This window comes from Hippoglossus hippoglossus, chromosome 5, assembly GCF_009819705.1.
Source record: "Hippoglossus hippoglossus isolate fHipHip1 chromosome 5, fHipHip1.pri, whole genome shotgun sequence".
In the NCBI taxonomy this organism is placed as follows: domain Eukaryota; kingdom Metazoa; phylum Chordata; class Actinopteri; order Pleuronectiformes; family Pleuronectidae; genus Hippoglossus; species Hippoglossus hippoglossus.
Window position 1 is genome coordinate 8,723,972 of NC_047155.1, and position 23,693 is coordinate 8,747,664.

The 23,693-nt window shown below is 41.9% G+C and overlaps 1 protein-coding gene across 1 annotated transcript; it reads right to left on the bottom strand.

Annotated features, from left to right (window-relative positions):
- Positions 1-6,473: 6,473 nt before the first annotated feature.
- On the bottom strand, positions 6,474-23,397 carry znfx1 (zinc finger, NFX1-type containing 1). Its single transcript, XM_034585785.1, has 19 exons — positions 23,020-23,397; positions 21,030-21,120; positions 19,601-20,616; positions 18,668-18,884; positions 18,182-18,546; positions 17,894-18,073; positions 17,086-17,192; positions 16,340-16,578; positions 16,066-16,194; positions 15,629-15,777; positions 15,247-15,390; positions 15,035-15,152; positions 14,269-14,501; positions 13,427-13,566; positions 12,798-12,930; positions 11,911-12,078; positions 9,718-9,828; positions 9,453-9,548; positions 6,474-9,277 (listed from the first exon to the last, which is right to left on the bottom strand). Exons 2-19 carry the CDS (start codon positions 21,073-21,075, stop codon positions 6,947-6,949), a joined length of 5,922 nt encoding a protein of 1,973 aa, XP_034441676.1. The 5' UTR covers positions 21,076-21,120; positions 23,020-23,397; the 3' UTR covers positions 6,474-6,946.
- Positions 23,398-23,693: the final 296 nt, after the last annotated feature.

Consider the following 23,693-nt stretch of genomic DNA (forward strand, 5'->3'; position numbering starts at 1 on the left):
AAATGAGCAGGATACACACACACACACACACACACACACACACACACACACTTTGACCAAGGAAATGTGCATAGAATATAAACATGATTGTGACGAATGTGTGGCACTGACAACAGTTGTACACTAGACACAACATCCTGCATGTAAACAAGAACTAACTACAGTCAGTTTGGATCTATTGTTTAGTTGATTCTGGTCAGGAAAGATAATAATTTAGTTGAAGTGTTTCCATTCGTTGAGACTTTTACTCTCATCTGCAAGTATAAAGTACAAAATTATTATTTTTTATTATTATTTGTTATGTGACACTTCCATCAGTTAGTATCAGAGATACAAATTTAGAAAATTCAGTAATTGTGTTAAATTTCTTTATTTCAATAATGTTACTTTGACTCTTTGTGGGTTACATTTCTTTGCCGTCTTACCAGGAGTTGGATGAGAGGGTTGATAATCAGCTTCATCTGGTCTGGGTTACCATCAGGTTACCATCAGGTTACCATCAGGTGACCATCAGGTTACCATCAGGTTACCATCATTTTACCATCATGTTACCATCAGGTTACCATCATGTTACCATCAGGTGACCATCAGGTGACCATCAGGTTACCATCAGGTTACCATCATTTTACCATCAGGTGACCATCAGGTTACCATCATGTTACCATCAGGTTACCATCAGGTGACCATCAGGTTACCATCAGGTTACCATCAGGTTACCATCAGGTGACCATCAGGTTACCATCAGGTTACCATCATTTTACCATCAGGTTACCATCAGGTGACCATCAGGTTACCATCATGTTACCATCAGGTGACCATCAGGTTACCATCATGTTACCATCAGGTGACCATCAGGTGACCATCAGGTTACCATCAGGTTACCATCAGGTTACCATCAGGTTACCATCAGGTGACCATCAGGTTACCATCAGGTGACCATCAGGTTACCATCAGGTTACCATCATGTTACCATCAGGTTACCATCAGGTTACCATCAGGTGACCATCATGTTACCATCATGTTACCATCAGGTTACCATCAGGTGACCATCAGGTGACCATCAGGTGACCATCAGGTTACCATCATGTTACCATCATGTTACCATCAGGTTACCATCAGGTTACCATCAGGTGACCATCAGGTTACCATCATGTTACCATCATTTTACCATCAGGTGACCATCAGGTGACCATCAGGTGACCATCAGGTTACCATCAGGTGACCATCAGGTGACCATCAGGTTACCATCAGGTTACCATCATGTTACCATCATTTTACCATCAGGTTACCATCAGGTGACCATCATGTTACCATCAGGTTACCATCATGTTACCATCAGGTGACCATCAGGTTACCATCATGTTACCATCAGGTGACCATCAGGTTACCATCAGGTTACCATCAGGTGACCATCAGGTTACCATCAGGTTACCATCAGGTTACCATCATTTTACCATCAGGTTACCATCAGGTGACCATCATGTTACCATCAGGTGACCATCAGGTTACCATCATTTTACCATCAGGTTACCATCAGGTGACCATCATGTTACCATCAGGTTACCATCATGTTACCATCAGGTGACCATCAGGTTACCATCAGGTTACCATCAGGTGACCATCAGGTTACCATCAGGTTACCATCAGGTGACCATCAGGTTACCATCATGTTACCATCATGTTACCATCAGGTTACCATCATGTTACCATCATTTTACCATCAGGTTACCATCAGGTTACCATCAGGTTACCATCAGGTTACCATCATGTTACCATCAGGTTACCATCAGGTTACCATCATGTTACCATCAGGTGACCATCAGGTTACCATCAGGTTACCATCATGTTACCATCATTTTACCATCAGGTTACCATCAGGTGACCATCATGTTACCATCAGGTTACCATCATGTTACCATCAGGTTACCATCAGGTTACCATCAGGTTACCATCAGGTGACCATCATGTTACCATCAGGTTACCATCAGGTGACCATCAGGTGACCATCAGGTTACCATCAGGTGACCATCAGGTTACCATCAGATGACCATCAGGTTACCATCATGTGACCATGCCGGTGCAGTGGCTGGAGACGACAGGACATGACTCTGCCAAGAGCAAAGCCAGAGCTGAAAAGATTAGATGAATAATTGATCAGAAAAGTAAAAGATCTGAATATGCTCTTTAAGAAATGTAAATGTTAAACTTGCTCAATACTGTGAGATCTTGACCCTTACAAATAAATAAAATATATTAAATCATAAAAATGAAAAGAAAGATGGAATGAACTGTAGTATTTTCTAAAATTAAAAAAAGGTTGATCTCTTTTTTGACCACGTGTCCTACTTTATTCTTATCTTTCCACCTCTCACTCATTCCCCTTCAGTCAGAGTGAAATCATCATCGTCTGTTGAAGTAACACTGCTTCCGTGTTTCATTCATTCTGGCATAAAGAGGTGTGTATTCTGTCGTTCTGAATGGGAGGGTATACGGTGTTTATTGGTGCACAAAGTATAGAGCCACAGGTGGACACAGCCCGGACAGTGGCCTGGCAGAGTGTGTGCTGGTCTCTGCTCACACAGCAGCTTCTCGGGGCAGATTCCGCTGTGCTGTGGCAGCTCCAGGAGCATCTGCATCTTTGCTTAATGTTTTCAGTCGACGGAGCAGAAACGTAGTTTGTTTTAGGCCTGACACGGCCTGTTGGGGCTTTGCTTGATGGTGAGATGCCCTAATACATATTGATAATCATACACTGATGGTAATGGTAATAAACCACCTTTGTCACAGTACTCAGGCACAGGAGAGTAGAATGGATTAGCCCAGGTATTATATTCCCCGGCTCGGCCATATTTCACTGCTGCTCTGCGAAACACCAAGCCAAGCTCATTGCATATTCTGCAAAGCACATGGCATATGGTGTTATATTAGAAATTTGGAGGTAAATCCAGAGTTATGAAGCAGTTGAAGCCGCACTTGGAGGCCCAATGCAGCAAAATAACCTAATGTCAGTCACCAATCTAGTTGCAGGTGTTCAGACGAGCAGAGCTCAATTAAACCAAATTGGCTTTCACACAGTTATTCAAATGAGTTTAGAATCAAACGCTCACAAAGTAAATATGCTTACCTGGGCAGAATCCCCCTCTTCCCTCCAATTCCCAGCCGGCCCATTCCTCTCCCACACCAAGACACTGTCAAGATGGGAGGAGCTGAAAATAAAAACGAATTTACATTTAAATCCACCTGGAAGCTGATCCCAAATGTGATCAGGGTCCGTGTTTTTCCCAATGCCTTAATCGAAGTTTAGATGTGATGACACTGGTCCCATGAGCCGCTGCCTGGCGAGAATCTCAAGAGGAGCAAGGTAATACGTTATGAACGCACTGCCCACACTGCAATTAAGCACCAATTAAAACCACATGTTGTGTGTCTGACATATTCAGAACCTTTTAAAACTCACACTGTCGTCAAACTCATTTTGAACTGAGGGGGGAAAAAGTACATGTCATTTCCAACTTATAGCACAGAGGCTTAAAAAGTAGCAGTGGCATTTTCCTCTTTTTCAAAATAATTTGCCCTTAAATATGAACAATTGTGGCTCAAATGAACCACAACTACTATTACTCACTTATTTTAGGTCAGGGTGTGTGAGCAGGTAGATCCAATTGCAGGAGACAGGTCCCAGGTGAAAAACTAAAATGTCCTTTAATTCAGGCAAAGGTACTATCAAAGTCCAAATAATCAATACACAGAGAAACATTAAGTTCACACAGCCGATATGGAACAAGACAAACTGACAGAGACAAAGAGAATCACACAGACTACACACACACACACAAGGGAGGAACATTAGACAAAGGTGAAACACATTAGAACTGGTGCAGAAGATCACAAGGGCTGGAAACGCGACAAAGATGGGAAATTAAGCTGGAGACACACAGGGAGCACAATTTCAAAGTAAAACAGGAAACAGAGAACTCGGGGTAGAACAGCCTCACACGACACAAATCAAGGTCGTGATCAAAAGGGTCCAATAGAAACTCATTATCTACTCACCACTGTGCCGATGGGGGGGTGGGTGAAGTGTTTGAGGCCACCAAACATTTTTGGAGTTTTCAGGGATAAACAGTGTCCCTTTGAATTCAGTCAAGCTCAACCAAATTTCCCACGCTCATAAATATCAGTCAGCTAAATGTGCCTTATTTCTTTTAATCAAGATCCATTAATCATTCCCTGGGAAAATGGTGGAAATATTGGAAAACGCCCTAATGTAATAGATAAAGAAAAATAATGAATGGATCTGCAGCTAAATTTAATGGGTTCTTCCCTTCTACCAAGTTTCTGGGAAATCCGCTGAGTTGTTTTTGTTTAAACTTGCCTACAAACAAACAAACAAACAAACAAACAAACAAACACACCAACCAACAAACAAAGGGATTTGGTGAAGGTTATAAATCCACATTTGCTGGAGCAGATGTGGAACTCTCAACATCTGTTTTTGAACGACAGACTCTTGGCAAACGACAGGCTGTCATCACAGAATACACACAATCTGTCTACAGTGTTAGATATAAGCCAAAGTATCAAGAATCCAAATGCGAATACAAGTGGATAGTGTGCGTTAACATTAGTGACATGGAGCAATGGAGTATTTTTTCCACTGTGAAAATGTTCTTTTTGTTTTTATGAGGCCGACGAGGTTCAAAGTCAGGTTCGTCAATGTACAAGTGAATCTGACAACCTGAATCGGAAATGTAAGCCAGGTTTATTATTGATTGTTGGAATTGTAGTTCAATAACTTTCTACCTCCAATCACATTTCTTCTCTTTTTTTTTTTGCGGTACACCATTTTTTTTTTCTTTCTTCTTAAATTGATTTTTCTCTGCCGGCCTGTACCTCTCCCTCCCGATCATGGTCACGGGCCCAGTGGAGATGAAGATCACTCAAACAATTTTCATTCTCTTCATATCAAATCTGACCCATTCTACCTCCTTATCATCTGTCTCTCTGTCCTACAGAGGGTCTCTGGTGGACTGACAGCAGATCAGTCAATCACTCCAACACACCCCCTTCCCATCTAATCTGACTATTTCTCTCTTGATGTTATCTTCGTCTGCCTCTTGTGCAGCATTTGTCAACGTGTGCGCAGTTGTTTCTACGTGCCTGCCTGTCTCTTTGTGTGGCTTTCTCTGGTCCAGTAGATAGGGATCAGTCAAATCCAGTGGGGATATGAACAGCATGTTAACCAAGTCCAAAGCTTTTGTGGGAATCACGGCCAGGGACGGAAGACCAGCTAAGACTGAGTGAGCCAACCGCTGTCAACAAGAGTAAGACAAGGCCTTGTATTCCAACCAATCAGAAACTCACTCCTGAGGTTGCTTTTACAGAAACTTTAAGCCAGTGGAGACTAAATAGAGGTAAAATGACTTTTAATCAAAGTGCAATAGCTCTTTTATTTCAAAACTTGTGTTTGTTTCTATGTTTTGTGTGTCTGTATTTTGGGGTGTGTGTGTGTGTTCCTTTCAGGAGAGGATCTTTGTCGTGCCACCGACAGGTCTCCTCCTGATTGGCTGAATGGGTTGATTCGTCCTGGCAGCTGCTGATTGGCTCCTCCGCAACAGGCCACAGGTCAAAGCATCCAGGTTTCCCAGTCGTCATGAGGACGGCGACTTGACAGCAGCGGCTCGGTTCTGTCTTCGATCCCCAAACTTGTAGTTCTCGTTTTCATTTGTGTGTATTTTTTGTGTTTAACTGTGATTCGAACTAGTAAGTATTTTGTACATATTGTATTTAGTCACTCACTGTTTAAAGTGAGCACTGAGGTTTGTAGGGGGGAAGCTGCCTGTGTTCTTCTGTGATTTTTCTCCTGTTTTGTTGTATTTTAGGGAGATAGGTTTAGTTGATGTCTTTTGGTTTATTTATTTATTTCGTTGAGTTTATCCAGCAGTTTACTTTGGGGAGTTAGTTTTCTTTTGTTTGTTGTTTTGGCCTGGGCTCACCCTGAGTAAGAACTGTTTCAGTTTACTGTCACGTTTCACTTGTGTAAATAATAAATGCACACTTTATTGCATAAGTTAGTGTTTTGATTCTGGTTTCGGGGACCGGGAAGGGAACCAGTCTTTCTTACCCTAGACGGGAGCCTAACAATCATATAAAGAATTCTTAATCTTGTATACATTGACTCACTATGATTTTCTTTTTTAAATCGCAAAAACATTGTGAGAAACTTAAGAAAAGCTCCAGGAGGACTCAGACGTTTGAAGGGCGAAATAATGTGGAATGTGACTGAATAGACTTAAAACTGCATATGTTGAAAAACATTTTTACATTACGTGTGGAAGATGATTGGAAGAAAATATCTGGATAATTACTTTGCTGTATTTGTAAGATGTGTGTAATAGCTCGCATGCAGAAATATGTTGCAATGATGCTGTGCAGTAGAAATAAAGTTTAAAAGCAAGTTCTCTGGAGCACAACTGGGTAAACAACCTTTAATTTATTATTCAACTCTGAAACATAGTTCCTCTCACATGAAGAGGCTTAAAGGTAACACGATATTTAACACTAATCTTTCGGTCACTTTAAAGAGCAGGGTGGTTCTGTTATGTCTATGACATTGCATCACACAGTCTCTATCTCAAATTATGTACAAACATTGGACCAAAGCAGCGTTACTGATGAAATGCCTCTAAGAGGACAGTAATGTACAATTTTAACCAACATAACACAGCAGTTGAAAATTCTTTAAGAGCTAAATTACAGAAAACATTTAGTTTCTTCAACTTCATTTCAAATGAACGGAAACTTGGCAAGCGCTTTCCCTCCTTCTCCTTGTGCTTACAACAACTGACCCTCTGATTTCTACATGATTTCTACATGTCAACCAAGTATTGCAGACAACATTTGGGGTTGAAATCACACAGACGTTTCCAAGATGGCTCTCAGTAGTTCAGACCAGGTAAGATGCTGTGCGTCGTCTGGCACTTGGTTTGCCGTTTACCATCCCCTCACCAATAGTAGCATCACAATGAGGACACCATCGACTCTCCACAGCCCATCCACTCTCTCTTGTAAGATAGACGTGGCCTTTAGGACATTTGTACCAGTGTCCAGGAGACATTTTCATCGTAGTCTCCTCCTCACTGAGCCACAGGCCTGTGGATGGAAGCTTTCGCTTCAGCGCCATTATGGTTTCTTTCACTCTTTGTTCATCTTGCTCAGTGAACTGGCCAGACTTTTCCAAAACTTCTGTGATTTTTTGTACATTTGACTGAGTAGTATAACTTTGCCCTCTCGTGTTTGCCTCGAGATCAGTAAAGAAGGTGAGTCTCAGTAGCTGTCTCTGCAAATCAAAGACCTGCTGGTCTGTGAATTTCAGGTGGAAGTCACTCAGCCAGCTCAAAAACTCTGCAACATCCGCGTCAAACCTGGTGCTTTTCATCTGTAGCTTTGCAACTCTAGTTATGAAATCCATCTGGTTTTCCAGGACCCACAGGTCATCTGCTGTGAGAACGCCCTCTCCCAGTTTCTTGCTGATGTGCTGATTAATGTATGGTTGAAGCATTCCACAGGTGACAGGGTTTTCCTTCCACAGTTCTTTCAGAGCCTTCCTGTGCTTTTTAACATCTAGCGGATGTCCATTTACCTTCACCTTAACCATCTCTATCACAGCCAGATTGCGGATAATGTGAGATTTGTAGCGGACATTGTTGCGGATTGGAGTCTGACACCTGGGACATCTCTTCAATGTTATGGCCCCCACCTCTTTATTTGCCTGCTCTTTGTCATTCACTCCCATGTACTTGTCCATCGCTGTGTATTCAAAAATGTGTCTACAGTCTTCTAGCTGAATAAAGTGAGCCTCAGCGTCACCCTCGGTTCCAAAGAAAATCTCTTTGACCTCATCTTGATTACAGAACCGACATTTCCTTGGACATTTGTCTCCACACAGACCAATGCACTTGTGGCCACAACCCAGGGTCTTGGGACAGGGTTGGGTGCACGGTGGATGATCACATGGCTCATGGCAAAGCCTACTGCACCTTTGGTGGCGGCACTGCCGGGCGCAGGGCTCAATGCATGGAGTACAGGACTGCCCACATGGCTTCATACACTTACTGTGGACACAGCAATTGTCACATGGTCTCTGACATGGGGAGCCATCAAGAAAGCAAGGTTTCTCACACTCGTGTGAACAAACAAGGAGACGCTCGCTGCGGTGAAAACATGGGTAATGGAAGCGTCCCTGATAACACTGGGTGCAGTTACCACGACAAGGATGGCCACATTTGAGCTGCTGCTCACATGGGGTCATACAATTAGGCCCGTCTTTCTCCGTTTGGTAAAAACAGGCACCCTTCTGGCTGTGGCCACACTTTAGCTTCAAGGTGACCTGCACATTGCACCTCATGGTGCATGGTCCCCCGCAGGTTGAAACACATGGATGTCCACACTGTAGCATTTTCTGGCAAGGCTCCTTGCATTCAAATGTTTCTGGGTCTTGGTGGCAAGGAACCCTCTGTGAGTGTTGACACTGAGGTATGATCTTCTCAACCGTCACCGGACATGCCTCTGGGCATGCTCTATGACACACACGTGGACATTTGTGACCCTGATCGCATATAATCTTCTGGCAATTCTTGAGACACTTGTACTTCTTGTGCTCAGAGTCGTAGGGGTGGCAGACGCTTGCGCAAACATGGCCACAGTCCAAACGAAACAGGCAAGGCTGAGTGCAGCCACCTTCAGGGGCTTGTTCGAAGTCCTTAGCACAAGCAACTTCTACTTGTCGAGTTGGATGATTCTGACAGCAGAGGGTGAGAGACTTCCCAGTCTGGTTGTTCTCCTTCAATGTTTGTAAGATGTCTCTCCACAGTTTGACAGTTTCAAGTGTTGAACTGTTGCCAACAAAGTAAAGACCTTTCCTGGCACGAGACAAGGCTACACAGACGCGATTGGGGATGCTCAAAAAACCAACTTTGCCATGCAAGTTGCTGCGGACCAGAGACAACAAGATAATGTCATTCTCTTCTCCCTGGTACTTGTCTACTACATGCACTCTGACCCCTGCGAACTGTTTGGCAGGCATAAGTTTGCGCAGACAGTTGAGTTGGCTGGCATAGGTCGTAAGGATGGTAATTTTCTCTGGTTCGTATTCTTGAAGGAGAAGGTAGCGGCAAAGAGCGACAACAAACGTAGCTTCGTGTGGGTTCTGTTGGCTTGTCCCATCTGTTTGTTCTGGATGGTTGTGCTCCACAAAGAATATGTTAGTATTCAGGCCCTGTAACACAACATTTAATTAAAACATTTTTAGGTTATGCTTTGATATGTATCATATGCAGAATTCTTTATCTTGTATACATTGTCAAACATTTTTTCCATGCGGGCAAGTAAACAGATATCCACTATGAAAAACAAGCAGGTAGACACAACAGGAGAGCAAATGTAATGCACACCTTGATGTTGTCAAAGTGGAACACAGAGGGATGGTTTTCCAGCTCTGGGTAGATATGTGGGGTCAGAAGACGGGCAATTTCTGGCCTCATACGATGCTGAAGAAAAAAACGAATACATATAGGATTACATGTACCAACAAACATACCTATTTAAGTAATGCATTCGACTTTTCTTTAATTAAACCATCAAAAGATGTAAAGGTTTTCCTGAATTTACTGAGATCCTGCAATAAGGATTGCAACAAACTTGAAAATAAACACAAACCTGGTAGTTGAGCCTGACAAAGGGAACTCCCATCCTCACCAGTCTCTCAAACATGGAGATCTCCATGTTGAACTTCTTAGCGAGTTCATACACTGTGACACTGGGTTGCAGCTGAAGGAGAAATCACATTTTCATCAGATGCTCTTAACACTTAAATCCACATGAATCATTGTTTAGAACAATAGTGATTAAAGACCAAGTGTTTTTGTGTAAACTCAGAATCTGTGGTCCTGTTGTGGAGAACGTTTTAAAGCTATGAATATACTTTTAGGATTAATATGGCAGATTAGAGAACATGTGATGGGAATTTGAGTAACTAAAACTTTAAACATGTTTCTAGCTTTTGCCTTCTTCCATTCCTTGGTGATTCAATTGACTTGGAAGGTTTACTGTACTAGATGTATTCATATAAGTGTAAGAAATAGTCCAAGATCATAACCATGTGAGTGAAGAACAGAGTGATAACTGTCATGGTCACATGCTTAGAATAATCATACCAATTGCAGTAATGCAAATGCTGGTAAACACCTATGTGGTGGAAGCAACTATCTATACAGTAGCAAGCCTAGAAGGGACAAACAATATACCACAATGGGTTTTCTGTTTTCAGGTGACTGGGTGGGAATATAGAATGTATGCAAATGCACTCTAACTTTCTTTTGCTGTCCTGTTAAGTTTTTTGCTGTTTTGTCTGTGTGTGTGTGTGTGTGTGTGTGTGTGTGTGTGTGTGTGTGTGTGTGTGTGTGTGTGTGTGTGTGTGTGTGAACCTAATATAGCAGCAGGACAGAGTGTGATTGTGCATGTAGGTGGGAGGGGTGTGGGGGAGGCAAGACGAATTATAATATGAATGTGAGGCATTGTGTTCAGCTCAATTCAACACCAAACCTTAGATTAATGAACAACATAAAAAATGCCAAAGCTTATTTTACTCGGAAAGTGTTATCCATCCACCTCCATTACATGCACACATTCAAGTTTGGGTTCAACGAAACACAGAGCTCTCTGAACACATGTTCATCGAGTGAAAATCCAAAACTACATGGTTATAAACTCATGAAAAAACAGACCCAGATCCTGTCATTTAAATTGATAACTCAGAGATAATTCAATAGTTGATTAATTTATTTTGCACCTGTAGTTAACATGTATTTGGTACATTAAACTGGACCCACTAATAGCCTCAGGTAGAGCGGTAAATGCCTTTTATATTAATCTGAAGCAACTGTATAAAATGGCCATTAATTCCCGAACCTGACTTGCAATAAAGGAAAGGTTTAGAGTCAAACTATATTTTAAATTGCGTTCTTATGCTTGCTGAACTTTCAGTGTCACTGTAAGGAAGTCAGATTTGTTTGTATAGTCAAACGAATACATAAATCCATGCATAGAGTGCAACGAGCAAATATTAGGAGAAGAGCAGACATAAGTTACACAACAAGAAGAGAGCAGGACAGAATATTGAGATTTGTGGTAGAACTGTGTGTAGTTGTGATCGCACACTGCAGATTGCTAGACAGGCTGCCTGGCCATATGTCCTTGGCAGGCCCTGACAAGTTGCTGTAATAGTCTACTGATTTCCCGCATATCACTCCTCACTGTTCTCTTGTAATGTCTGGCATGGGATGTTTTTTTTTGTCCAGTATCCATTTCCCTCAAGGCAACACACACACAAACACACTGACAACCAGTAAAATATATACAAAATCCATCATGACAGGCCGTCAAATTTTCACCGAGACACATCCACAACAGGTGGATTCTCAGTCAAAAGGATGGTGGGCTTCTTAAATACACTGGCAGTTTAATGCTGGACTCACAAGTATGTGTTGCGTGGATGCTTGACAATGGCCGTGCCCAATGTTTGTGCTGGTGCAATCGTCTCTATCACAGTTTCATGCTTCAGGACACACAACATAGCTTGCTTTCGTCCTAGAGTACCATTGAAGCTATCGACACAATGCTAAGGAGAAGCACAGGGCAAATGAGATCCACAACCAGATGAACACACACCAGGTTTGTCAGCTGCCTTTGCCCCCTCTTTCGCATTGACGTAATTTAATTGGCTACCGCTTGCGTTTACATGACACTGCATTCAAATGTGAATGAGCAGCGTTTCAGTTGAAGCCTCCAACGCATGAGTGAGTCCAGTTTGATCACTTTTAGGGAACCGTATCTGTCTGGGTGAGCACTAACCTGCTGGTGGTCCCCGATGAGGATGAGATGTTGGCACCCTTGGCTCAGTGTGGTGATGGTGTGGGCCTCGAGAACCTGCGCGGCCTCTTCTACGATCACCAGACGTGGACTCACTTCCTGCAGAACTGAGCGGTATTTGGCTGCCCCTGTTGTTGTCATGCCAATAACCTGCCGGACGAGACACTGCATCTGTTTATTTACACACAATACGAGCTCGTCTCTTCTAATAAATGTAGGATTAATGTTATTACCACCGCCCGTCTGCAATGGGCATGAATACAACCAGTGTTCACTCCTGTCGAACATGACTCACCAGGGAAAAAACGGAGTATTCCAGCAAATTCCTCTACTGGCAATGGGAGAGGAGCTCATCACCTCTTTTAGAGGATTTACCCGCTTTTAAAAAACCCACGTTTTCCTGCTAATTTCAGTGTAAAAGAAGTATCTCTCTCTTCGTACTTTCAAATTCCTCTTGGATCAATGAAAATATAACACAACATATTATTTCACATTGAAATTCTCAACAAAAAGTTTAGTGTATTCCGCATTCAATTAGACCCATTTAGCTTTTTTGACTAACAGAGAATGTATTATGGGATCATAGAAAAAAAACAACAACAACAACAACATTCTAGTCTATGGCCCAGGAGGCAGAGCTGGTCAACTACTAATCACAAAGTTGGTAGTTAGATTCCCAGCTTCTCGAGTCCGCATGTGGAAGCGTCCTAGAGTGAGACCAGAAACCCCTGAATCGCTTCAGTGTATGAACTGGATGTGTGATAGAGAAACGCTGAATGACAGTGCGTTGTGAATGTGACTCCTAGTCGAAAACTAAATCCACTAAGTCCAGTTTACCGTTTCGATTCACTAATTCAATTATACTGTACCTTGGCGTTCCTAAGGAGACAGAGGCTCTCGTGTCGTCTTACATCAGCCAATCTTTCCGCTGTGTTCTGATAGGCGTCTTCAGCGGCTAGGAGTGCGGTGCGAATCTCTATCCTGTAGCGCTCCACCCACAACCTGCAGACACAAATCACACGATAGTAAAAAACTGTATCTCAGCAGTGTTAACTAAATTATTGGATATTATTCGATTATAATTATATGAAGTCCTGAATACTCAGAAAAAGTACAGAGACATATGATATCTGTATTGGAAGGAAATTACCCTATTTGTTAGTTTACATGATAATTACGTCTATGTAAACATGAGCCCTCACAGTCCTGTTTTGACAGTGAGAGAAGTTATGTCTTTGCTCTCTGAGGTGAAAAGATCCTCTGGGATACATTTTCCTTGTGATTAGTTGACTTAATTATACACCCTGGGAATAGACTACTTCTACCAGACGGCGGTTGCTCGGGGGATGAGGGGAGCAAAGGAAGAAAGATCAAGACCGAGGAAGGGAGGACTGAAATGTAAGAAAGGTACTAGGAGACAGGACTGAAAGGAAGAGGTTTACAAAAGAATCACATGGTGAATGAAGGGGACAAAAGTGAAACACAGACGCAAGCCTACCGATAGAGTCTCCATCTGTCTGAGAGACTAAGGGTCCAAATATCTAAGATCTTCTCCGCCTCCACCTCAGTCATAGCTGAACCACTCTGCAGCTCTTTTCTGATGTTGTTCTTCAGCTTTATACTCTGGTCCCGTTGCATCTGTATAGATCAGGACAAGTTAGTTAATTTGTACATAATATCATAGGGTTGTTTAATTTGATGAAGTATGTCATTCCAGCCCTAGTGACTAATAATTTGATGAAGCAAATTGTTTTAGAGCGGGGGGGGGGCACACAAGCAGGTGACATGAGACACAGTCCTGCCAAGGGCTCTGGGCTATTCCACTGATCAACAGTTGGTGGCAGTAATGTGTCGACAAATGAAGCTATGTACCTTCAAAAGCAGGGCAGACAGCTTTCAAGCAAACATGGATGTAAATAATGCAAAGTCAAGCGCTGTGCTGTAAAGCGCTTTGAGTGGTCATTAAGACTAGAAAGGCACTGTATGAATACAGATCATTTACCATATCACAAGCTCTTACAAAAATGAGTTTTTCAGCTGCTTTGTGTGGAAGGATGTGTGTTCAACACATTTGTTAGTCCCCACGTGACACATTTGAAATGAAAGCAAAGAATGAATGTGTGCAACGAAAACTCCACAGGTTACCTTTAAGGCCAACGCAGCACCTGAGAACATGTGGTTCTTTTGGCCAGCTCTTAACTCCACTGTTAACACATTCATGCATCTACTCCCCTCAGACTACTGTTGTTCTAAGTGTGTTCAGACAGTCGGACTGAAAACATTCTGATGAAATGATAAAACTCTTTACAATCTCCACATAAACAAATCTCTTAATGTTACCTCCCATCCTTCCTCGCTCTGCTCAGCCTGTATTTCAACTTCATCCAGGTTCATAACCAGCATCATTTCTTCCACTTCTCTGACGGCCGACTCCATGTTCGGCTCCTTTCTGCGATCTCTACCCGACCTGGGACCGCTGTCGTCTTCAATGATCCGCTCTGACTGGATCAGATCGGCCATCTCTTCGATTTCAATGAGGTCATCTTCCACCAGCTCCATCGGCTCCTCAGCTGCTACATCCAACATGTTGTGGTAGAATCAGTATCAGAATGGATTAATTCACTCAGTACAATATGTGTAGTAAATTTTAATTTATAAAGCTGCATAGATTAGAACAGCACATGAACAAAGGAAATAAATATAGAATACTTTGTATATTGTTTTGACTCTACATAACAAGATGACTGATTTCTAATTTATATCATTTTCAGTAACTTAAATAGTCTACATGCACTTATCTATGTATAAAATCTCTTCTACATCACAAAAGATGTATACACAGATCTGCATTTTCTTTTAACTGGGTTATTTCCATTAATAGATTAATTATTACAAATAATAATTCAATGTAATTGAATACATTTTTTCAGCCATTTATTTTAATATGTAACAATCGTGTGTCTCTGCTGGTTCACATTGCCTTTGACCTTATTACTTATTTGATAATGTTGTGCTTTTTTAGTGTCTGATTGAGATGCTGTTTACACATTGAAAAACAGTCAGTAATGAGATGCTCTTTCAGTGGAGCACCACTGACAATCCTTACCTCCATTTCTATTTGCAATCTCTGTCTCCCTCTGCAGGAAGACGGTGGCACCCAAACTCAACCACTCCATAATCAGACTGGACGTCACATTTCGGGGCGCAAATAAAAAATTCTGCACCTAGAATATCATGCAAAAATATCAATGCCTTCAGTCTATTTAAGGTCACATATATACATTTGTACAAATGTATTTTTAATTCAGAATAACTCACATTTGGTCGCCGCAGACCGATCCAATGTATTCTTGAAATGAACTTCTGTAAGATGTTTTGACGCAGGATGCCTTTCGTAGAACACGTCAGCTTGATGCTCTCATTCATGACATTCCTCTCATCCTCACGTAGCTTCTTCATAATCTGTTGAACACGTCATATGTACTTTGATAAGGTGTCGAAATCCCCAAAACATAACATCAGCATGAAAACAACTTATAACATATAATAACCTGAATCATTACTTATTTAAGCCTATTATATAATTTCATATATTCTTAACACCTAGCTATGAATGAGAGAGAAAAGTGTGGCACAACTTGAAACATCATGTCAGGTTGTCAGTTGTAACACTGTAGGTAACTGGGCTGCAAGAGCTCACCTCGCCATGCGCAAAACGCAGGTGAGACGGCATCAGGTTTCTGATGTTGACAGAGTGTCGGAGCTCTCTCAGATTGAAAGGCTTCAGGATCTCACTGTTGCTGCGGCCTCCCACTCTCACGATGCCCTTCTTCAGAAACTTATGAATACCTGAGACGCAGAGGCAAAAGAAATGCACATGGTATTTCTAAAAAACAGAAAGCTGATGAGATTTACATTGTCCACTACAAGGAACAGAGCTATTACTTAACAAATATTAACTAAGACTAGAAATATCAGCAGCCCAGTACAATGGGCCTGCCAAGAAGGATTTGTGTTAGCAGCAGATGCAGCACTTTTGTTGACAAAAATGCTGAAGAACTGTGTTTTTTAATAATTTGCCAAACCGCTCAAACAACGTATACAACATATCTGATGTGAGTTGACATCCCTGCTTACCCTCAAGGAACTGATCCAGGGCATGGTTAGTGAAACACACCACCAGTATTGTACCCCTGCCAGATTCACTCCAGAGATGCGGATTGGTCAACAGAGCCCGAGCGATCTTAAGGCCAACGTAGGTTTTACCTGAGAAAATGGGAGACGCAAAATAGTTTAATTTTCAATTATTAAAGAAAATAAATTAGTCATTTTTACAAATATGTAAAATACATTTTACACATTCACAAATGAATGAAGTCGTCCTTCCAACAATAGCTTGTCGATATCTTACCAGTGCCAGGAGGTCCCTGAATGATGGCCAGCTCCTTTGTGAGGGCCAGCTGGACGGCACTCAACTGGGACTCATCCAGCCCCAGCTCCTCCCTTTTCGGCCAGGCGTCTGCCTTCAGGCTGTGAAAGGGCTTCATTCTTTTCTCATATTTAAGAATGGCAACAGATGACAGGTCGTACGTATCTTGTCCTTTCAGATAAGCTGGCGGTTGCAGATCTGTTCTGCACTCCACAATGTACCTGGAAGTATTATTAATAAGATTTAAAAAACTTGCATGAATCTAATATATTGTTTGCGAATTAAAGTCTTCACTGTTCTCACTAATCCCAGTTCGATCTTAAGTTAGCTGATAATAGCTAACAATAGCCATCAAAAGCTTCAGACCATCAATCGTATTGAGGTATAAGTTTGAAATAATCGTGATATTGATTTGAAGTCATGTCGCCCAGCCCTTCTTTGTGGTATGTGTGAAGATCACAGGGAGTGCACACAATAACAGAACTTTTGAACTAATGGATGCGTGATAGCTTTCTGGGGAATACCACAGTGATGTAATTAACTTGTGCCAATTAAGAGCGTGATTGCTGAACTTCCCTTGTACAATTTCTCCCCTATACCGCCCTTTCAAAAATCCACGGGGAACTTGTTCTCAAAGTGCTGTGAGAATACATCATAACTATGACCTTGCCAGTAAAATCTGAAACTCCTCCACAGCGCACACACACAGAAACAGATCACACACATACCTCTGGAAGGGCAGATTGTCCTGCTCCTGCTCTTGTAGGCCCTGTAGAACGTAGCGATAGGCCTCAAAAAAGGCGATGCTCTCCACCATGAGGAACACTTGATCTTTCTGTGGGACAAGGTAAAAGTACGTTTAGTTTAGCTCTTCTTTTCTTGCGTTCCGTCACTATGGTCAGTCACTGTATTCACTGTGACCTGCCTACATCTATTGATAAAAATATAACTTACTGTTGCACAAGGTCCCTCAAAAGTAAATTAAATAAAATTAAATCCGTGCATGTGTTTCATATAAAATATTGTGAAACTTGTGCAGGGCTGATGACATCTACTCTCAATAAAATTTGCCAGCTCATCGTGTACAGCAACCAACAACTTATGCAGAATAACACAACAGGTCTGGAATAATTCACACCGTGATGAGGGTTATAATAATGTTCCGTTACTTTAGAGAGGTATGAACTTCATAGTCACTTTGGATCCCACAGGTGGTGATCTGGACTGGGGAGTTAAGTTATTGATATTCTCAAAAGAAACCTAAGACACATCTTTTTACCACAGCTTTCTCTCCCTGATGTGATGGACGTTTTATCGTGTCAAATATGTGTCTTAACCTGCTGTTTATTATCAATTCAATTATATTTTTCCTTTATGTACACTTTTATAATTTACGTAACTGCTTTTATGTGTATTATTATTGTTATTGTTATTGAAGTCATTTTAATGTTTCCCACCTCATTCATAACAGTGAGAGAAGACTATCTATGCATTCTGTTCTCATAAACAACAGTTGCACAGAATGCACTGCCCCACCTGAATTCCAGCCAACTTGATTCTGCTTTCTTCAGTAAAGGTAATCTGGACCTTTCCTTTAACCACGTCTGGGATGGTCCGATCTGACACTGTGGCAAACAGGAAGCTCTCCAAATTATCACAGGACAGGCAGACCAGGGAACCATAGATCAGCCTCTTGGAATTCTGCCAGCGAACAGACTACAGGATGGAGAAGAATGGAGAAAATATAATTAGAAATATGTATGGAGTCCAAAGTAATTTAAACATTACACTGTGACCAGCATCAAACTCCATCCAGGGGCTAACCTTAAGTGGCTTAATGTCAAACTGGACAACGTGGGAAATGCCATTGTGTGTGCATTTGAGCGTCACCAGTCTCGTGTCATGATATACGTAGATATTATCAAGGCGCTTGGTCTTCATTGTTTTATCGGTATGTCCATTGTCCGTTTTGTTCCAGAGCCATTGCTGGATCCCTTCACGCAGTGGCCGAACAAAGTCCTCTCTCAGCAGCCGAAATTGTGTGTCAAGGTAGAGGTGGGTGTTTGGGTAGCGCTGGGAGATGGCGTTGGGTCTAAGGAAGGGCATGTGTTTCTGCTGTAACTCCTCAGGAGTTGGACAGATCGGTGTTTGGCAGAAATCTTGCTGTTCTTCTTCACCTGTGTTCGAATAAAACAAGTTTCAGTCACTTTTATGTCGATAAAGCATCCCAAAAGATTTTCCAGGTAATTTTCCAGTGTTGACAGGAGGTCAAATCAAAATTTCTAAAAACTAATATCTCTAAGAGGACATCACCTGTGTGGGCATAAGTTTCTCTCTTTGAGCGCCGGGTTCCCTCCCTGGCAGCCTTCTCATGGTGACGGACCAGGTCCTGAAGACCCACCACTCTCTCCTTCATTTGAGGCTGAACATCCACTCCTGATGTGCTCAGGTTGTTCGTGGAGAATTGGAGCGTCGTCAGTAGCAGACTCACTGTCTGAGTGGAGGTAGTAGGGAAGGTGCTAAGCACCTAATAAACAAAACATTGAGTATAGTTATTTAAAGTATATAGAATAGAGAAAGAAGCACAATGAGGTTAAAATATCATTAACCTCCACCAAGGAAGTCATATTTTTACCTGTCTGTTCTTTTGTTGGCTTTTATGTTTGTTTGATTGCAAGATTACACAAAAACAAGTAAACAGATTTCTACAAAACTTGGAAGGTGGAAGGATGTGGTATGGATCATGAAAGAACCCATCACATTTTGGTGCGGATCCGGATCAGGGGGCAGATCTTGGAATTTTTTTATTCAACATTGTGAGCTAGAGCATTTTTCAACTTCTTCAACATTTTCCAAGAGAATATTTCATAAATCAGGCATATTTAGAGAACTGATATCTATGCGTGTGTAATATTTGGTACAGCCTGTTTGAATTTAAGAGTACTGCTGGGCCTTGGCGGAAGTATGCGCTCTACCGAGTGCCTTCTAGTTCCATTTATTTTAAGAAATGGTGAAACAAGGCTGTTTGTCAAAGGCCCTGAATAATCTCTTTTCAATTTTCTACATCATTGGTTTTCTCATGAGAGATTTGTTTTTGTCTGTATGTCTTGGTTTGAAGTGGATGGACTTAGCTGGGAAAAGGTGATATTAGTTTTTCAGCATTAAACTAAAAATTCTTTCATTATCCTTCAGCGGAATTTACTGAGTGATTGTTTTTTTCCATTCACTCCTTCCTCAACTTACCTCAGACAGAATAACCAGGATGTTTTCAATATGCTGAGGGTACTTTGCCCTGCGGACAGCGTCAAACTCTGACCCCATGCCCACCAGATAGTGGGGCAGGACGGTGCGGAAAAACCCTGAATCTTTAATGAGGTGGGCCAGCCGCTGCCGAGATCCTCTGTCTCTCTGTGATTTGAAGGCTTTGCTGAGCGCCAGGCAGAGGAGTTCGACAAGGTCCTGCCTCATAGTTGTCTCACACAGGACATCTTGTAGGGCAGGGTTAGCGGAGAGGGCGATGGCCACCACAGACGGGTCTTTTCCAGACAGTTCTTCAAGTGCTTTGTAGCCCAGGCGACGGCCCTGTTGTGCTCCAGCTCTATCTGTAGACTCTGAAATCCCTCTATTCCTCGATTGTGTCTCTCTCAAATCACCTCTTCTCTCACCCCCTCTACCTCCTCTTCCATCCACACTATGTCCCCCTCTTCCTAACCAACCTCCCTGTCTCTTTAAAACATCCCCTCTAGTTCTCCCTTCTCGGCTCTGTCTCCCACGTCCTCCTGCATCTCTTTCGTCCCATCTCTGAACAACGACTCCATTTCCCTGCACCCCTTCACCTCTTCCTCCTTGTGTCTGCCCCCTGCCTCCTCTTCCTCCTTCTGTCTGCCCCCTGCCTCCTCTTTCACTTTCGGACTGCCCCCTGCCTCCTCTTCCTCCTTCTGTCTGCCCCCTGCCTCCTCTTTCACTTTCGGACCGCCCCCTGCCTCCTATACCTCTTCCAATCTGCCCCCTGCCTCCTCTTTCACTTTCGGTTTGCCCCCTGCCTCCTATTCCTCTTCCAATCTGCCCCCTGCCTCCTCTTCCTCTTCCAATCTGCCCCCTCTCTCCTCTTCCTCCATATCTGCCTCCTTCTCTCCCAAACTCTAATGTACCTCCTTTTGCTCCACCAAACATTCCTTCTCCTTTATCTGTCTCCTCCCTTTCTTGCCCTGCTCCTCTTCTGAGTCTGTGTGTTTTCTCAGCTTGGCCATTTTCATTGCCTAGAAGGAAAAAAATTAAAAATTTGGTTGCTTGAAGTCATTTTAAGACATTGAAGTCTGAAAAATGTCTGGACAATTGATTCTGGACATTATCCGGCCTTATAACCTTTAAATATGAACAACGCAACTTTAACAACAGGAAAAATGTCCAAAGCATTCATGCTCGGGGTGGTGTCTGAGTAGAGCATGCAGGATTGCAGGACACAGCAAAAGCCTACTTGCTTGCTGTGAATTTTCATATAATTTTTCCTGCAGTATGGGCTCACTCAGACATCTTCCAAACATGTTACCAGAAAAATGTCCACAGCAACTGACTCGACCATTTGCATTCCCACATACAGGCCCTCTGGAAAATTACAGCAAAATGTCTGGAGTTCAGTGCATGTCTGAAAACAGCAATACTGTAGTATTACCATTATAAGGTCCTCTTCTCCTGTCGTTTGAAGTCGGCCTTTCCATGGTCTTGCATGAGGCAGCATGAAGTTTAGGCTGCTCCGTTGGTTTCTGGGTGAAAAGAAACTAGACAGTTTTTGATGTTCTCCATTACACGTGGCATCTATTGCACTTCTGTCCGTCCTAGGAGTAGGATCCCTTACATGTGGCTCTCTCTGAGGTTTCTACGTTCTTTTTACCCTGTTAAAAGTTTTTTTTGTTTTTTGTTTTTCCTTTCTCTTGTTGAGGGTTAAGGGCAGAGGATGTCACACGATTGTTAAAGTCCTATGAGACAAATTGTGATTTGTGAATATGGGCTATACAAATAAAATTTGATTGAGTGATTGAAAAGTGAAAAAGAAAAAGTGAAAAAGAAAACCAGCACTGATTACAGTGACATAAATATGTACATACGCCCACAAAATCAGACAGCATAAAATACCAGTGACTGAAATCTCACTCCTGATAAGTTATTGTGCACTGTGTTCTGTTATCTGTTGGATTTGCAAGGTCCCAGAAGGGTTGGAGTCAGATAATGATGTCCCTATTTATCGTTTCTGCAGAAATGAAAGCAGCCATTCTTCCCTCCTTCAGAGAGAACTGATATTTTGTGACACTCACTCTACATTTCAACTGGGATCTGATACATCTTCTGCTGGCCTTGCACTAGACCCTTTTTCACGGCAGTCATTTTGATAGTGCCTCCAATGAATGTGGTTCATAATTGTCATGTGAGTTTACAGTTGATGAGCTAATAGGCTACATTGTGATGTAGAATACAGCATAACCGAATATTCCCTGATCAGCTTTAAATATACAGTAACTGTGTGAGTTGTCTTACTCAGAAAAACTGGCCTCAAGTTCTGCAGTTTGAGTAGAAAACCGCAAGTTTCCAGTCGTTGCTAACGTGAGTCACACAAGTTTTTGGTGCAAACTTTGTTTACTGACATAGAAACAAAGCACATTAAGGGTAGTTCAAAGACACTTTTGCCAGTTCAAATGAGTAACAGCAGCAGGTGCCTGGTTCCAGAGCATTGGAATTATACTTTTCAATGAATTATGGGGGTGTTTTGGGGTTAAAATACACCAGAGAGTCCTCCATATTTCTGCAGCTTGTATTTACAACGTATAGAGTCTATTCGAGGGCTGACGAGCTATTTAGTCTATTTAGAAATCCTCTCTCCATCTTTGAAATTGCACATTCAATCGACGTGGATTGTCCGAGGTTTTCACCGGCACTTGAACGCAGCGTGTATTTGTGTGGAGACTGGAAAAAGTCCAAACGCAGGCACACACACACACACACACGCACACACGCACACACACACACACGTTAACTGATTCGTGCACGTATATTTAACAAAGTGTGAATAAATAGAAATGGATGTCATGTAAATATCTTTTTACATTTGTTTGCACAGGATGAGAAAAGTTGCCCCATCTGGTCTGTCTGTGATGTTGACACAAAAAAAGAAGATGTAGGTGAATTATTAATTTCATCAGGTTGTGGTGTTGTGATGATAAAAATATATAAATTGTTAAGTTGTTGCTTTATTATTTTCATTAGTAGATCTTGTAGGAAATTGTACAAAATGTGTTTGCATCTGGGTATAATTCATCCCCACAGTGCGACGCCCCCTGCAGGCAACACACAGGAAGTGGTCGTGTAGGTTTCCTTTCACAGGAAATCGGATGACACCACAAAAATGTCTTTTCACACGAATCGGATGAAATAACACGAGAAATAAACCCTCACCGAACGAATGCAATAAATGTGCAATTACCTTTCTTTTCCTCACACTTTATACAACACAACGATTATATAGACTACATTTATTATACCAGTCGTATTATCATCCCTCGTTTTATTTCCCAGTAATTTATAATACTGCCTCCGATTTCTTGCCAAAACAAATTAACAATGAAACAACGTAACTAACAAAACAAATGAGCAAACAAGCCGTTACTTACGAAGCTTAACGTCCACTTGCGATCGCCAGCGTTTGCCTCAGCTCTTACAGCACAGGAAGCAGAGCAGCTCTGAGATGGTCTGGCGGCTCAGTTCAGCGGTTTTATTGATGCTCGGGTGGGTTTTGTTTTCGTTTCATCAGAACCAACACACCCCACCTTAGTCATTGGGCACAGCATGAAGGTGCCCATGACTCAGATGCAGATGATTCATTCATATTTTGTTTCTATCTTTAGATAGATGTTGCTCTTTTTACACTGCCATGTGTTTTTTTTTAATGTAGGTATAGTTACTTTGTAGATTTAGGTCAACATGATAACAATATAAGATTGTATGTTTTTGGTCACTGGTTGAAAAACAGCTACATTAAACTGATGTTCATATTAATAAAACAATTATTAAAATTCAGTCATATAATGTTCATTATTGTGATTATATTACCTTTGTACCTGTCTTGACTATATTTATTCTTCAGTAATGTATTGTTACGCCCCACGATTATGTGGCCCTATGGGGCGAACACCATGTAAAATCACTGACCACCACTGACACGAATCAACATCAGGAAGCCTTTAAAACAGCCCAAACCATGAGATATATTAACCTCAAACGACACAATACACACAATGTTAAAATCCCAGGCTGAGGCCCAGCAGAACCAGCAGTCCCCACACTG

Excerpts from the sequence above, each read along its gene's own strand:
- znfx1 (XM_034585785.1), bottom strand. The coding sequence starts at position 21,075 with ATGGAAAGGCCGACTTCAAACGACAGGAGAAGAGGACCTTATAATG. Across the intron at positions 15,778-16,065 it reads CCTGGATCAGTTCCTTGAGG|GTATTCATAAGTTTCTGAAG; the intron begins GTAAGCAGGGAT and ends TCTGCGTCTCAG. Across the intron at positions 15,153-15,246 it reads TCGGTCTGCGGCGACCAAAT|GTGCAGAATTTTTTATTTGC; the intron begins GTGAGTTATTCT and ends ATGATATTCTAG.